Source organism: Glycine max, chromosome 18 (assembly GCF_000004515.6).
Source record: "Glycine max cultivar Williams 82 chromosome 18, Glycine_max_v4.0, whole genome shotgun sequence".
Lineage (NCBI taxonomy): Eukaryota > Viridiplantae > Streptophyta > Magnoliopsida > Fabales > Fabaceae > Glycine > Glycine max.
Genome location: NC_038254.2, coordinates 18,133,276 through 18,150,037, shown reverse-complemented (window position 1 = coordinate 18,150,037; position 16,762 = coordinate 18,133,276). Strand labels below are relative to the sequence as shown.

Here is a 16,762-nt window from a genome sequence, read left to right as displayed (position 1 = left end):
CACACTTGAACGTATTGAAAAGAACTTTGTCATTATTGATCCAAGCCTGCCGAACAACCCCATTGTAAGCTGATCTTTTTTCATACCATTTAATGCTCCAATGCAACAAAAAATGGTGAGTTTTTATATGGGATTCGTGTACTAGAGATGAGCTTAACATGATTAAGTTTTTATTTGGTTTTCCCGATTTTTGCATCTGATATCTTCTTAGAGCTTACAAAGTATAGTCGTGAAGAATTCTTGGGAAGAAATTGCAGGTGTGATTTAAATATTATATACTTACCATGAAAATAAATATCAAAAAACAAAAATTGAATATTATAAATAGGTGCTTCCAACTTTACCTCAGGCTTCATTAAATGGAGTATGGATGCTTTCATGAAGGTTCAATAAAAAAATTATATATAAAAGAATGCAATTGTTGCATACAGAATACATATAAAACAAAATACCGAAAATTTGAGGAAACTAAACTCTAAAATTATTACATGAATAGTTTACTAATGCTAGATGGAAGGTGTTGTAGAAGCAAAGACTTTGACTTTGATGTTTTGATGATTCCATATGAACATGCGCTTCTCAAGACAAAAATCCAAGAGTTTCAAGATACATCATCAAGAAGACCTCTAGTGATTTAGGGAGGGAATTCCAAATTGAAACAACAAGAGGTTTGGCCAATGGATTTAAGCTAAAAAGTGTTTTTCATGATATTTATTCTCTGGTAATCGATTACCAGAGGATGTAATCGATTACCAGTGGCCAAAATGTTTCATAACAACTATTAGAAATTTGAATTCAAATTTTACACTGTGTAATCGATTACACACAGATGGTAATCGATTACCAGCAGTTATTGAACATTTTAATTCAAATTTTAAAGCCTGTAATCGATTACACAAGTCTTGTAATCGATTACCAGAGGAGATTTTCAGAAAATAATTTCCAAGAGTCACATCTGTTCAAATGGTTTTTGAATGGCCATCAAAGGTCTATTTATATGTGACTTAGAACACGAATTTGCTTAGAATTTTTCAGAACAAAAAAGTCTTATCCTCTCAAAAAGCAAAATCATCTTATCCTCTTAAAAATTCCTTGGCCAATACACTTGCAATTCAATAAGGAATTATTTGAGTGCTCAATTATTCAATCTATCTCTTTCAAGAAAGATTTCTTCTTCTCTTCATCTTATTTCTGAAAAAGGGATCAAGAGACCGAGGGTCTCTTGTTTTAAAGAAATATGAACACAAAGGAAGGGTTGTCCTTGTGTGGTTCAAAACTTGTAAAAGGATTTTGCAAGATAGTGGAACTCTCAAGCGGGTTGCTTGGGGACTGGACGTAGGCACAAAGGTGTGGTCGAACCAGTATAAATTTGAGTTTGCAATCTTTCTTCCCTTAAACTCTTTTATTGTTTATTGCTTATTGCTTATTGTTTCTATTCAGTAAGATTTATTTGCATAATTATTTAGGAGTTCATTTTAAAAGGAATTTTGGGTTTTAGGTTAAGATCAAAATAGAATTTTTTTTAATTAAGAAAAGATTGTGATATCTTAATTCAACCCCCCTTTCTTAAGATATCTGAGGTCACTTGTCTAACAGGTGTTCGTAAAAAGTTCTTGAACTTGTTTCATTTGCAGCCTATGCGTGATAAGAAGGTGCAGTTTATGATAATAACTTCTTTTTTTGTAGTTAATCTTATCTCATTTACCAAAGCTTCTAACAGAAACAAAGGTTAACTTGTTTCTCTTTTTCTTTGTTCAACAGGGAGAGGTACACTATTTTATTGGAGTTCAACTTGATGGTAGTCATTCAAAAGGTATTACTTTTGTAGTTGAAATTATGGCATAGTTTCCAGTATTTTGGTATTGATATTATCTAGTTAAAGATTTAGAAAGTACTAGTACAATGTATGACCATAAACAAATAACTCGACATATGTGATGAACATTTCAACATGTCTCATTTTACATTTGTGTTGTCTTCCATTCTTGTCTTGCCTTTAGTAGACTATTTTAATTTTTTTTTCAACCCCACAATAAATTCAAATATTATGATTATGTCTCTTTCTTTTTAGATTTCATTTTTTGTAGAATAGAAACATTTTTATCTTTATATTTTTCATATTTTTTTAATTATGTATTCTATCAAAGATTATTTGAATTGGTGAACATGACATCAAAGATCTTTCTATGTCTATATGGTTGTTATTTTAATCGTTAAATTACACATGTAATCTTATTAGTCAGGACGTCAAATTACATTTAACAGGATTATCACCAAAGACTAACAAAAGTTTGCTTAATTTTTATAAGGACCAAATTAATGATAAAAATTTTATGAAGACCAAATTAATACTTTTCAAATTTTTTTAGGATCTCAAACATATTTTATCCTAAATTTTAATATTATAAAGAAATCAATCTTCATGAAAAAATTTAATGTATTAAGTGAAGAAATGAAATCAATTACAAAGTCATATAATTTTTTGTCACATGCATGTTATAGATGTAAAATATTATCAAATTAATCAATGATTAATCTTTACCGAAAAATCTTACTAATTATTTTTAATAACTAAATTTTTTTATTCTAATCACGTTTTCCTTTAGAAGTCTCGAACCGAATATCTTGATTAAGAAATCTGAATTTAATTCTACTCATACTAACAATATATTGGCCTGTGAAGTGATATATGTATGTACTATACTCGGAGAATTTTTTTAAAAAGTATATATCATGACAAGACTAGGGTTGTTAGTTAGGTTAACGAGATTTTAGTGCAAAACGGTACTTCTTCATTCTAGAAAATTATATATATTCATTTTGTTAGTTAGGTTAAAGACATTTTAATGCAAAATGTTACTTCTCCATTCTAGAAAATTACAAGCAATGAAATAAACTAACAAAACTACTCGTGGGGTATAAATTTGACCTTGGAGTGCAAACTAAGAAAGCGAGTGAGACCTTGTAAAGTACATAAAATTAACAAGCAAATATGACCGATATAATAATCTTCATGACCGTCTAAGCAAGGAAAAGAACAGAAGCCAAAGGCAAATTTTTAATCAAAAGCAAAAAAAGAAATGGGAGGAAAATGCCTTTTTGTTAAGGTCATTGCATTGTCCCAACTAAAAGCCAATTTGGTGAGCCACTTTACTCAATTCTCAAACATTTAATACTCTCCATGGCTCCACGAGGAACTATTAAATCACAACCAATTTTTTTGTTCCAAAAAGTCCCATAATGGAATTGGTTCCCTTCTGCCTATTTTAAACCCCCCTGCCCCCCATAATCTATAGTTTAATAGGAGTTGTTAGTTCTTAAGCTACACATCACAACCAAGTCAAAGTGGTGAAGACCGTACGACAAATTCTTGGCTAAAACAAAACGCATTGAATCAATGATAGCACGACTTCATACGTGTAAGTTGCTGTTGTTGACTTCAAGTTTGACAAAGTAAAACCTTTCCCTATCGACCCAGCTGCATTGCATGTCCCATTTATTATGACTCACAACACCAACACCAACAACGACTCTTCCAATGAAAGTACCAAATCAACCCTCAACTGCAATTCCCGGAAGGCCAACCCAAGAATTAACCGCTTCTTCCACTGTTTTGAAACTGCAGCCAACAAACAAAACTAAGTAGCTTAAGACAAAGAAGAACAACAAAAGAACTTGCAGTTACCACTTTTCAATGAACAGAAAAAGCAGAAGAGCATATTTGTTTTTAGAATCCTCGTTTGTTCTACTTTTCTCACGGCTTTGAACACGATGATGCTTCAATCATGGCCTTTTATGAGCCTTGTTTTTGTTTTACTTTTGCACAGTTTGTCAATAACACCATATTGTCATTGCCAAACCAGCAATTCTCCTCCTCAAAACATTGAAACTTTCTATCCAAATGGAACTTCAGCAACACAACAACCTTTGCCGCCACCACCACAGCCACAACAACCACCGCCACTTCCAACCGCTAACGTAGCACCTAGCCACGGTTCATTGAACCATAACATAGCGACCGCGGTGGCTGCAACTGCGGCCAGCACCATAGTTGTTTGTGGTTTAATTTTCTTTTTGGTTCAAAGGTGCTTGAGGAAGAGAAGGAGAAGGAGAGAGGAGACAAGAAGTAACACTGCAACTGCTGATGGAGATACCCGAGTTGTGCCTCAGGGAAATGTGTTTGAGAGAATTGATGGGAATGTGAGGGGGTTGATCGTTGATGAGGATGGTTTGGATGTGATTTATTGGAGAAAGCTTGAAGGGAAGAACTCTAACAAGGATCTTCTACATAAGGAGGTTGTGAGTAGTCCTAGAAACAAAGAAAAAGCAGAACATGGTCATGATGAAAATCAAGTGAAGAAATCCAAGTCCATCCAAGTGGTTCCTCTGCTTAGAGGAAAATCTTCAACTTCTCACTTGAATGTATCTCCAGAAGAGGATGAGCCATATAGATTTTCGCCGCTTCCATCTCCTACTCCTTCAAGTCTTCCTGCATCAGCTGGGATTGTTATCAAGGATGTTCAGAAACCAGATTCTCCAACTCAACCATCAACTCCACCCCCTCCAATTTCACCCTCAACTCCATCATCCTCTGCTTCTTTTGCAGCAATTCCGAAAAGGAATACTCCTGCACCGTCGCCTCCCCCTCTCCCAATCTCAGTTAGAAGGAGTCCAGCACCACCTCCTCCTCCTCCAGCATCATCAAAACCACCACCTGCTCCAATTGAAATGACAGCTATTAAGCAAAGAAACTCTTCAGGGAAAGGCATGCCAGAAACCAGCAATGATCAAGTGAAGCTGAAGCCTTTGCATTGGGATAAGGTGAATAGTAATAATGCTGATCACTCCATAGTTTGGGACAAAGTCGATCGTGGCTCTTTCAGGTAATCCTCATGCGTTAAATTTTGTAAAATAAATGTATATGTTTTGATCATTCAAGTTTAGATTTTACTGATCATCCCAAGCTTTTGAATACAATGTTTCAGGGTTGATCAAGATCTTATGGAAGCTCTCTTTGGTTATGTCGCAACCAACCGAAGATCTCCCAAAGGAAAGAGTCACTCAGCCATTCCCAGCAAGGATGGCTCAGCTTCTTCAGCAAAAACATTTCTTCTTGACCCTAGAAAATCACAGAACATTGCTATTGTTTTGAAATCTCTTGCAGTCTCACAAGGCGAAATTCTTGATACACTCATTGATGGTAAGGGCCTCAATGCAGATACCCTTGAAAAGCTTGCTAGAGTTTCCCCAACAGAAGAAGAGCAATCTCTTATCCTTCAATACAAAGGAGACCCAGCAAGACTTCCAGCAGCTGAATCATTCCTCTATAGCATCCTTAAAGCTGTTCCCTCGGCTTTCAAGCGCTTGAATGCCATGCTATTCAGGTTGAACTATGACTCAGAGATTCAAGAAATCAAGGAATCTCTGCAGACCATTGAACTGGGGTGTAACGAGCTTAAAAGCAAAGGACTCTTTGTGAAGCTTCTTGAAGCAGTGCTTAAGGCAGGAAATCGAATGAATGCAGGAACTGCAAGAGGTAATGCTCAAGCTTTTTTCAATTTGGCTTCTCTAAGGAAGCTCTCTGATGTCAAGACCACCAATGGAAGAACGACATTACTTCACTTTGGGGTTGAAGAGGTAGTCCGTTTGGAGGGAAAACGGGTTTCTCTTAACCGCAATGGCAGCCTGAGCAGTAGCAGCAGTAGGAGCAACAGCAACAGCAATGGAAACTATGAGAACAACATTGCTTCAAATGAACTGATAGAAAGGGAATATGTAACATTAGGATTGCCAATTGTAGGAGGGATCAATTCTGAGTTATCCAATGTTAAGAAAGCAGCACAAATAGATTATAACAATTTAGTTGGTTCAATCTCGGCCCTCTCAACCTGGTTAGTTGAAATTCGAGAACTTGCTTCCTTGTGTGGAAATGGAGGAAATTTTGTGAAAGAAATGGATCATTTTCTGGGAAATGCAGAGGATGAGTTGAAATTAGTGAGGGACAAGCAAACAAGTGTGTTTCAGCTCATCAAGAAAACAACACAATACTATCAAGGAGGAGCCTCAAAAGAGACTGCAGAAGACAATCTTCAATTGTTTGTCATAGTGAAGGATTTCCTGGGAATGGTTGATCAAACTTGCACTGAGATTGCACGTGAGCATCAGAAGAGGAAACCTCCCAAGGCAATTTTTGGGTAGTCAGCATCACTAGCATCAACTAGAACTTGGTCGTATTCTTCTACCATTTCCTGCTGTATATACTCTTGTAATTTGTATTTTTGGATAAATGAGATTTTATTTAAAAATTTTCAGATAAGATTCCAAAGTTGACTTCACATAGATCACAGGTCACAGGTCACAATAGAACAAGTCTAGTGCAAAACAAAAGTTGACTTCATGAGCCAACGAAAATCATGTCATAAACTGTTATTTTACTTTTTGCACCATGAAATCGAATCAGATTGCTACCAACCTCACCAAATCAGATTTTCTGTCAACAACTCTATACGAAACAGTAAATTTGGCATAACCACCCACACATCGTCTATATATTCATAAAATAAATTCTAATGCATTATTGCATTTTAGTACATCCAGCAATACTACACACCTGCACACTCATAAGTCCACGCAGTAGATTTTCCCTTTTAAGTTTACCCATAAAATCAATCAAGAAAAAAAAAAAACACCTGAAACTAAACTCAGATGGAACTAATGTGCAGAATTGTGAAGTGCAAGAGTTATTGCTTGTGTAGGTATCGGGTATCCCCATTTTCTGTTCCCTCTGGGTCCCAAGAGTAGTATCTCGCGTGATCCCACCCAAAATAAATACAAAGATCTCATAGAATGTACATGATGCAACCAATTATTAGAAATGCATGCATTTCTCATATTAGACATATTATACTTGTACAATATTATTTCTCACAAGAAATTTTATTATCAGTAACTGATGCTTTACTCCTTCCTCTTCCTTCTCACATTGTTCATATACTCCTATAGTCCTATATTACTAGATAATTTTTACCCTGTTGCAGACTAAAGTCTAAACTAAAATATCATAATGTGACTTGAGTTGTAGCCATAAACATTTCCTCTGAAGTCTGAACAAATAGATCTTACACACCCACTGACGTATTGAACCTCACTTTCTCTTGATTTTAAGCTACCTCCATTTATCAATCTTAGCATCCCCCTGCATGAGTAGACAAGACAAAATACAGTTAATATAACACAGACTTCTCCCAAAGAGGATAAAAAGATTTAACACAACATGGTTGGTGAACTACAATTTGAATTAGAGAAAATGCTTCCTTTGTCAAGGCTTACTTTCCACTCATTATGCTAATTTTTTTTTTTTCATCTGGTAGGTATATTTGTATATAATTATTGATATTGAAATAGCACTGTATTGATATTTTGAAGCTCTCTTAATTATTTTAATTCAAGGGGCTCCAGAGGAATAACTGCAAAAAATCCTCAAAGCAGCATAGGTAGTATTATGTTCCACAGCTCATGTAATGGAACATAATAAATACAGTTTTAGAATGGAAAATAATCTGTAGTCTAAATGATTTATTCATCTAAATCTGAATGGAAAAATATCTCCAGTGCCTCTTAGATGCTCCTTTAGATTTTAGATTTTCTATTTGTAACACAGTGGTATAGTTTAATTTAAGTAGCTGACCCCACCAAGGGGGGAAAAGACAATTTTTGTTGTTCTGAATTTAAGAAAATATAATGGCATTATTAGACAACTTGATAGAAAGGTAAAATATATTACCAAACAAAACTTTAATATTCTACAGGTGTAGTCCTTGAAATGATATTAAAATGTGGAATGTGGACCATATGAACTTCCATCATTATCTCTTGAGTGACCAACCACCAACTACTGAATCACTATTCTCATTTGGCAGAAAATTTGTTTGCTTTATAGAGCAAAATAAGACAGCCAGATTACACTATTGCTCCCTTACTTTCCTACAATCACCAGACTATTAAGTAGTAGAACACAAGTTTTGATTGAATTCAATTAAAATTTAAGTATTAAGCATAAAGAAAAAATTGCCAGATAAAGTTTAACTAACTACTATTCATATATGAAAAAATTTGCTAGTTAGTCTTCACCCTACCTTTTAACCTGGTAATGATAAAATTTACAGTGCACAGTAGCATACCTTTTCCGGATGGCTTTTTGATGCTTTCTGACACCGGTGGAAAGCTGCCAAGGGTGTGGCTTTGGTATTATGTTTTATCTTTTCCTCCTGTGTCAAAAGAAAACAATGTTAAGATATGCCACTTATGTATATTAAATAACATCAAAGAGCTCATAACTTATAATAACCCATGCTATAGAATTATCAGTTGGCTATCTTTAAACAATTATATCCAATGCTTATAAAATATATGCAGACACACTTAAGCGATGGCAAGAGAAGGAAAGAGTACCTTCGATTTCAATTGAAGATGCATTCTTTCTACCTCTTTTGCGTTAAGTTTCTCTTCTATTTTTCTCGGAAACTGATTAAAATACAAAACATGAAATAGCATATTTTGCAAAGTAAAACTAAAACAGTAGTTTCAAAATCTCATGAGAACCCTTGATATCAGGTGCTGGATTGTATAGACATGCATCAAGAGTCAGGACACACCTCTTTTCCTTTCTCTGCTCTAACGTCACTTTTTAGGCCAAAAGCAGTTCGAACAGCATTTGCACTTTTTCTATCCATACTGTCAACCTTAGGTGACCTATTTAATAATAACATCAACAGCATCAGCTTACAGGCAATTGAACTCCTTATACATTCATCAAAATATAATTTATGGTATAGGTTCTGATAAGGAAGGAAGGAGGGTGGGTGACAATCAATGTTCTTCTTGAATGAGTATGGGTTTTTTTTTTTTGAATGAGTATGGATGATGATTTTCATGTTCCCTCAATCGCAGAAACCAATTCTCTCCCTTCCCTACTAAAAAAATTCTCCAACCACGGTTTAAATTTGTTCCATATTTTTACTATATTATCAAAGACTCAAAGTTTTTACTTAAATAGTCCGGTTGACATAGCTCAGTTGAGTGAGTCACGTGACATGCAAGAAGAGTGCATAGGTTCAAATCAAGCAATGCAGTCCACACCCCCTTCCTTGTGGGGACTCCAGCAGAATTCCCCTGGGCCCATCTTCGTGGACCCTCCTTTAGACCCAAAAATAAAAAACATACTTTACTTCAACATCATAAATTATGATATGGAAAATGGGGGAAGGGGAGCCGTGGCATAATGGTTGGAATTATTGCCTTGAGACCTGAACGTCACATGTTCGAGTCATAGAATCAGCCTCCAGCAAATGCAAGTTAAGGCTGCATAATATACACTCACATAGTGGGTTCAACTTCTACAGACCCCACACATAGTGGGTGCTTTATAGCACCAGGCTTCCCTTTTATCTATTAGGGGGGAAGAAAGCCTTTGGTAAAAGTGCATTGCAACTTGGAAAATAGCATGTTTCTGTAATTGGTGTTAAAATGATGGGGCATAAGTTAATAACTCAATTTTATAGTTGTAGGATAACTTAAGTTCCAGTTTAATACAAAACCAGGGCTGTTTTCACAGTACTGTCATATATGGCTAAACTGTAATCCACATATTACTGGACAAATCAAGCTATAACTAAATTTAATAATGTAAAACCATGACTTATTTCAGTTATACAATCCGTGAAATTTTTAACTGTTTATGCTTCCTCATTTATTCGCATCTATCTATCGTTTCCTTGACTAACATTCTCCCACAGTAAACCAACAAAAATTTGGTCTCTAATCAGATGATTATTTTAAGCATGAGCCCATATTCAAAATCAAGTTGAGATTAATTATGAATATGAAAAAGGATTAAAAACAAAGTTACATAAAATACATGGAGGAAATGAAATAGATGCAATTAAGAAACGAATTAATAATTCAGATTCAAAAACTTACTGTCCATTTTCCTTTCGCAAAGCTATGGATGTTGGATTCCTTGTCTCTGTCACCTCTGAAGGAACCTGCTCAAGATATAGGCAAATATTCTCAAATGAAAGTGATTTTCTACTGGAACATATAACATTTATCAACAATAAACAATTCTTTTCCAAACACCTTTTCTTTTACCAAAGATTTGTTTTCAGCAGAAGTTTTTCGCTGATTGAAATTGTTCTGAAAAGTCTTGAATGCTCGTTTGACTATGTCCTTATCCCCCATTTTCTCCATAATCAAAGATTTCCTCATTGTAGTATGTGGAGCAGGATCTGGTTGGCTAGGAGCCAAACTATGGGACATGTGCAAAGATTTATTTGGAACTTTTCTGTTCTCTGCTGTGGAAGTAATTTTCCTCCAAGATATTGATGGAGAATTTCCCCTTTTAGTTGAAGAGGCAGATGCCAATGTTTTGGTGGGAGTTGTTGTAGGATTTGAACTTCTAGGGGTGGAAAATTGGGATGCCTTAGGCTTAGATGTGGATAGCATCGATTTTTTCTTCGTCTTTGTCGCATTGCTTTCTCTGTTCACAGGGGTAACCTGTCCAAACTATAAGGTGAAAAATAGAATAATGGGTAACCAAATAGCCAAATTTTATGGGGTGTTAATTATTATTTAACCACTCAAATTTTCCAGTGATCAAAATTTGTTGAATACATGAATTAGATACCTTTGGATGATCCAATGCCACATATTTTGCTTCAATTTCTGAAGCCTGTGCAGGCTCTTTGTTTACATTGTGTGGAATTTCCTTAACATCTTCAGCTTCAACATTACGACTTTCTTCTTTACTTTCCCCTTGTTCAATGCAGACAACTTCTTCAAGTTTCTCTATCTGGGAACTACCTGATCTGCTTTCTAGTTCTTCATTCTCTTTCTCTCCTTCAACAGATGAACCTTGATAATCTCTTGAAACTGCAACATCCTCCTCCAAATTACTCTCATCGGTCCTAACAATCTCACCAATTGAATTGGTTTCTTGCTTAACCTTAACCCCTTCCCTAGAACCTTGAGTATCATCACATTCTGCATCAGTCCAACAAGTGTTACAACTCAGATCTTCCCCATTTTGATGTTGTGATCTAGGAGAATCTTTCTCCGTCTGCTTCGCTTGAGCCAGCAATTCGGCTTTCCGAGCCGCAACATTCTTGTAATGAGCTTCAAAGTAAGCTTTCTTTTGAGCAACTGATCCAGGAGTGGCGCACTTCTCAACTTCTTCCAAGTACTTGTTTGGTGAGAAAGCAGACCATTTCTCCCAAGACAAGGAATCATTCTCAAATCTACCAAATGAAACAGACACTTGCAAAGCAGGATTGGAAGCTGCTGTCTCCCCCATCTGCTTACACAGCAGAAAGAAAAGGCATAAACAAAACACAAACAAAAACTCTGCATAGATACAAGGAACCAACATAAAGACAATTCACAATAACACCAAAAGCACAAATTTGAACAAATATAAATTGGGGAATCAACAAATCAGATAAATTTGAAAGAAAAACAATAATAAATAAAAAGAATCAATCTTTAGTCTCAAACAACCTAAAGGACAAATGGGTTTACCTTTTCTTCAAAAATTGGTTGCAACAACAACAAATTGCTACTCAGCCAAAAACCCTATATAACCCCCAAAGACAGAGGCATGTCCTGAAAAGCAGCAGCAGTGAGGAAAATAATCATTCTGTGGATCTCAATGGAAATGGCAAGTGGGGGAAAAAATGGCCACAATGGGACAAAAAAAAAGACTTAGAAAAATTGCAGCAAATGATGAGTAAAGGCATAAGAGGGACATGTGCATGTGGTGTGAGAGTGAGAGAGCACTCACTTTCAGATTCTCTTTTTAACTTCAGTTCCCACCTCACTCACCTTTCCACAGTAAGGGCATCATTTTATCTGCTTTTTGTACTTTGTCCAAACTCCTAAGTCCTATATGATAAGCCCAATCATCAAAAACAAAGCAAGAAAACAAGAGTAATCAAAAGTCCAGGGGTTGTAGATACAAGATAGATAGATCACACTCACACCACCTGTATCATACTTCCAAAGATCACATAACTTTTAATGGCGTTTAAGTACCACTACTACTACTTTTCCAGTGAGGGCCAAAGTGGATTGAAGCAGACAGAGACAGAGTTTCTTAAAATAATTAGGAAGAAGGAAAAGCACAAAAAGAAAACAGAAACGACTTTTCAGCAAAAGAATAATTTAATGGGGCGAATGAGATTAGCTGGCATAAGTTATGAAGCTTCCACCAAACAAAAACCAAAGTGGTGTCCAAACTCCAACAAAGTCCAAACCAAACTTCATTTTTCACTCACTAACTAATTAACCATTACCAATGGACTATGGCTTGTGTGTTGTGTCTCACTGAAGGGTTCAGAGAGAGAGAATGATAGAGAGAGCCAAGACGGCAGTGATGATGATGAGATTGAGATTAGATCAACCAATAAGCAATGCATGACATGAAATGGAAGGCAAGGAAGTAAGGCCCACGTGAACAAAGGTACACAGTGTTCTAGGGAGGGTGTGAAGGGTACATAATACATCATACATGTGTCATGGGACGGGTCTCTAGTAGCTGCATTAATTATCAACCTCACTTGGCTACGTGTGGACCACAATACTATCGGTTTGGTTCACCTATAAAATGCATGGGACGTATTTGTAAGGTTTAATACATAACTAGATTCAAGAACTCGTTGATTTTGTTTTTAGGAAACTTGTTGAAATTTTTTGAGAAAAGGAAATAAATGACTAGATTCAACAACTTGTTGATTTTTTTTAGGAGACTGTTGAATTTTTTTAAGAAAAAAAAATTATGCATCAACAATCTAAAATAGTTCTGATAAAATTATACACTCATTCAATCATAATTTATTATGTATAATAAATTTATTTACTTTTTAAAATAACTATCTTAAATAAATGATAATTTATTATTAAATGATAATGTAAAATTAGTTTTGACCATTTCTATAGCAAAGTCATTAAACTCAATATCTAGTCAAATTTTTAAAATAAAAATATTGTAATTGAATTTTAATTTTATACCCAATGAGTGACTTAGTTGGAAACACACACTCAAGAGAAAATTTGAATTTTCTTCCTACAAAATACACTCTTAGGTAGGAGCAAGGAGTTCTAAGTATGACTAAGTCCTAAATAGAGAATTAATCTTATAATCAACCTAATGGACCGAAACTTGTGGAAATATCTTAGGATCCAACTGGAGAGTCAAAGGCCCTAATTATGATACTTAAAAGAAATTTTAATCTTATTAAAAAAATGAAGACTTAAATGCAATTTTGGTACTCTTATTTTTTAAAATTCACAATTTTGATTCCTTATTTTGAAATAGAGAAATTTAGTCTCCCTATTTTTTAAAATCTACCATTTTAATCTCCTTATTTTAAAATAAAGACATTTAGTCTCTTACTTTTGTAAAATTTGATCCTTCTATCTGAAAGTGTCGACGGTTAAAATATGAAAGTTGACTATGACATAAATTAAACAAATAATTTAGTGTCACTTTATTAAATTTGGGTCATATCAGGCTAATTTCATTTTAATCAATGTTTTTCGAATTTGATAGAAGGATCACAATTGTAGATTTTACAAAGCTAAAAGACTAAGGGGACAATTTGAATTTATAATCTAATGTCTTTATTTTAAAATAGGATGACTAAAATGATGAATTTTAAAAAATATAATGACTAAATATCTTATTTTAAAATAAGAGAACTAAAATTATGGATTTTAAAAAAAAAAAAACTAAAATTACATTTAAGCCAACAATTAATTGAATCCTAGTTAATCTATGACGGCTTGAAATTATCAAAAAATATCAATTTAAATGTGACTAAATTTTGAATTGAGAATTAATATTATAGCTAATCCAAAATATCAAAACATGTGAAAATACCTCGGAATCTCACTGAAAATTCAAAGGTTGTTTACTGTGATTACCAAAAAGAAATTTTAATCTTATAAAAAATTAGTTGAATCTAAAATTAATTTATGTCTGACCGAAATTGTCAAAAAATAATAATAATTTGTGATAATTTTATTAATTCCAGGACTCAATTATAAAATTCATAAATATAAAATAATTTTTTTGGTTTGAAGACCTAATTAAAAATTTCTAAATAATTCAGATACCTAATGGTATATTAAACCAATTTGCAATTGAATTGACCTAGTTCAAATAGAACGGCGTCCTATCATCCCACCACCTCAAACAACAGCGCTCGCTTGAGAGTGCCATTGCATAAATGGGCCCGAGCCCAATAATGTAATGAAGTTTGTTACGCTGAACTTGACTTGAGTCACAAGTCCTTTTCTGTTGAACCGGACATAGCTACCATCCACCATTTTGGCTCACTCTCACTTGATTACATTTTCCCTTCGGCACTTGCTTTGTCTCCCCAGCATCCTATGCTCTTAAGCTACTCAATCAATAGTCCCACTTACAGATGTCAAGTTTTATTAATATCATCACCATCAACCAATCACCTACTCTCTCTCTCTCTCTCTCCCTACTAAACTTGGCTCCCACTGCCGAAATCCATAACATACACACACAACTATATAAATATCTATTATTTGGCTTGTTACCTCAAGAGGTATCCAAAATGAGAACCCATTTTTAGCCTCTTCCAGTATTATGCTTCATCCTATACCATACACATTCTAGCATAAAAAATACCTATCATTTAGTTGGTAATCTAAAAGGTTATCTAAAATGAGAACCCATTTTGAGCCTCATCCACTACTATGCTTCATCATATACCATATACTAGCATAAAGTACCTATCGTTAGGCTTGTAATCTAAAAGGTATCTAAAATGAGAATAACCATTATTGTTTATTGTATTAGTTAAGTTTTTATTCTTTAAATTTTTCATATTTTAATTTCTAGTTTCTAAAAAAAGTGTCAATTTTTAATTTTTCATTAATTTTCTGTCAATATTTTTAGTTCCTTTAAATAAAATTGTTCATTTTTTAGTCCATTAACTTTTATTGCTCAAAATTAGTCCCAAATATAAAATAAATAAGGGATTAAAAATGCTTATGGAAAATTAACAAGAGGACTAAAATTTGTCAAAAATAATTGAGACTAAAAAAACTAAGGAAATAAAAACTTAATCAACTATCTTTTATTCTATCCCTTAAGATAAGGAACCCTTATTAGAACATGTGATTATCAGGTTATTAGCACGACGCTCTAATCAACTGAGTTAATAAATCAATTATGTTAAAAAATAATTAACGTCGCTATATATAACATTAAAATTTCTAATGTATATTTATTATGCATATAAGTTTACATAATAAATTTTGTAACAATTAATTTTAATCTAATAATATATTTTTTTACATACATAATATAAAGTTTCGTGTTAATGATGTGAAAGTTACAAGTTCGAGACATGCATGTGCCATTAGTTTTAAATTATTTCATAAAATATACTTTTAATATAATTATGAAACATACGAATTGTCTGTAACATCCCATTTTTTGTGAAATAAATTAAAAAAGATTTTCATTTAAAAATAAATAGAGTTTTAGAAAAATGATATGGTTTTTATAATTAAATAAATAAGGAGAAATAACTTTATTAATTAAAATAATGATTTAAAGAAAAATAAAAAGAATATTTTATTTATTCATATGAAATAAAATAGAGATCATTTTTATAAAATAAATAAATAAAGAAAAATAGAATAAATAAAAGATCATAATAGGTTACTAATTACATTTACGACATGTCTCTGTGCTCTTTATTCCTCTCAAATCCATTTTTTTTTTTCAAAACTCTCTCTTATCTCCGTATACACTCAAACCTGTCTTAGTAAAACGACAATCCCGAACTTTTTAACTACTGGATTATTGTGAAATTTGAATGCTTGGTTTGGAACTTATTTTCGCACACACCCACCATTGGGATTTTCAGGATAATATTTGTGGTGGAAAAAATGTCCCTTGCATTGAGCTTTTTCTTTTCTTGCAAACATCCAAAATTTGTCCTAGTAAAACTATAATCTCAGACTCGTCAATCAAAGGATCGTCGTGAAATTTGAACACCACCTTTGGAACCCATTTTCACATATTCTCACCGTTGGAATTTGTGAAATAATGTTTTTGAAGAGAGAAATTAGTCTTGCATGTTGACAATAAAATGGAGGCTATAATCTCTTTCCCTTCTCTCTAATACTTGAAAACCCTAATAGAGCAAATAGAAGAAAAGCTTGAGAAATCTTAGGGAATTGCTAGAGACACCATTATCACTGTCGGACTACACACGTAAGCCCGCATAGAGGTAAGGGATGACTTTATCGCAATTGGGGTTACAATGAACATGTGTAGGGAACTTTAGGAGATCAAATTGGGGTTTATTGTATTATAATTCTTCAAGTATGATTATAATTGCAAGATTTTTATATTGTGATCATGAAATTGTGATTGAAATGTGTGTAAGTGATAAATTGAATATGTGATGAATTGTGAAATAACATGTTGCATTGAGATCATAATAATGTTATTGAGATTGAGTATAAGTGCAAAGTTGAACAAGTGTTAATTTGTGAGATACACATAAACATTTGATGGTGGATTGTGACATTATGAGATGTTAAATTATGAACATGAGATTTGGTTATGAATAAGCGTGTGATTAACACTTGATATGACAATACTTGTATTGTGAGCTGTGAATTATTCAATAACTCGACTGGTGTTTACCTTGAGAAA

General features: G+C 33.7%; 2 protein-coding genes across 16 annotated transcripts; one reads left to right on the top strand and one right to left on the bottom strand.

Annotated features, from left to right (window-relative positions):
• Positions 1-3,546: 3,546 nt before the first annotated feature.
• LOC100781860 (formin-like protein 8) lies at positions 3,547-6,688 on the top strand. The gene is made up of 2 exons (XM_003553175.5): positions 3,547-4,883; positions 4,986-6,688. Exons 1-2 carry the CDS (start codon positions 3,772-3,774, stop codon positions 6,196-6,198), a joined length of 2,325 nt encoding a protein of 774 aa, XP_003553223.1. The 5' UTR covers positions 3,547-3,771; the 3' UTR covers positions 6,199-6,688.
• Positions 6,689-6,865: 177 nt separating this feature from the next.
• LOC100815002 (protein WVD2-like 7) lies at positions 6,866-12,565 on the bottom strand. Of its 15 annotated transcripts, none has more exons than XM_006602296.4 (10): positions 12,034-12,519; positions 11,837-11,937; positions 11,575-11,658; positions 10,685-11,350; positions 10,138-10,563; positions 9,979-10,043; positions 8,655-8,751; positions 8,452-8,523; positions 8,181-8,267; positions 6,866-7,195 (listed from the first exon to the last, which is right to left on the bottom strand). In XM_006602296.4, the coding sequence occupies exons 4-10, from the start codon at positions 11,348-11,350 to the stop codon at positions 7,166-7,168; spliced, it is 1,443 nt and encodes a 480-aa protein (XP_006602359.1). In that variant the 5' UTR covers positions 11,575-11,658; positions 11,837-11,937; positions 12,034-12,519; the 3' UTR covers positions 6,866-7,165. The 15 variants fall into 15 exon arrangements, with proteins under 15 accessions (XP_006602359.1, XP_006602363.1, XP_006602358.1 ...); XM_006602300.4 differs by having other exon boundaries at positions 11,878-11,937; XM_006602295.4 differs by having other exon boundaries at positions 12,039-12,519.
• Positions 12,566-16,762: the final 4,197 nt, after the last annotated feature.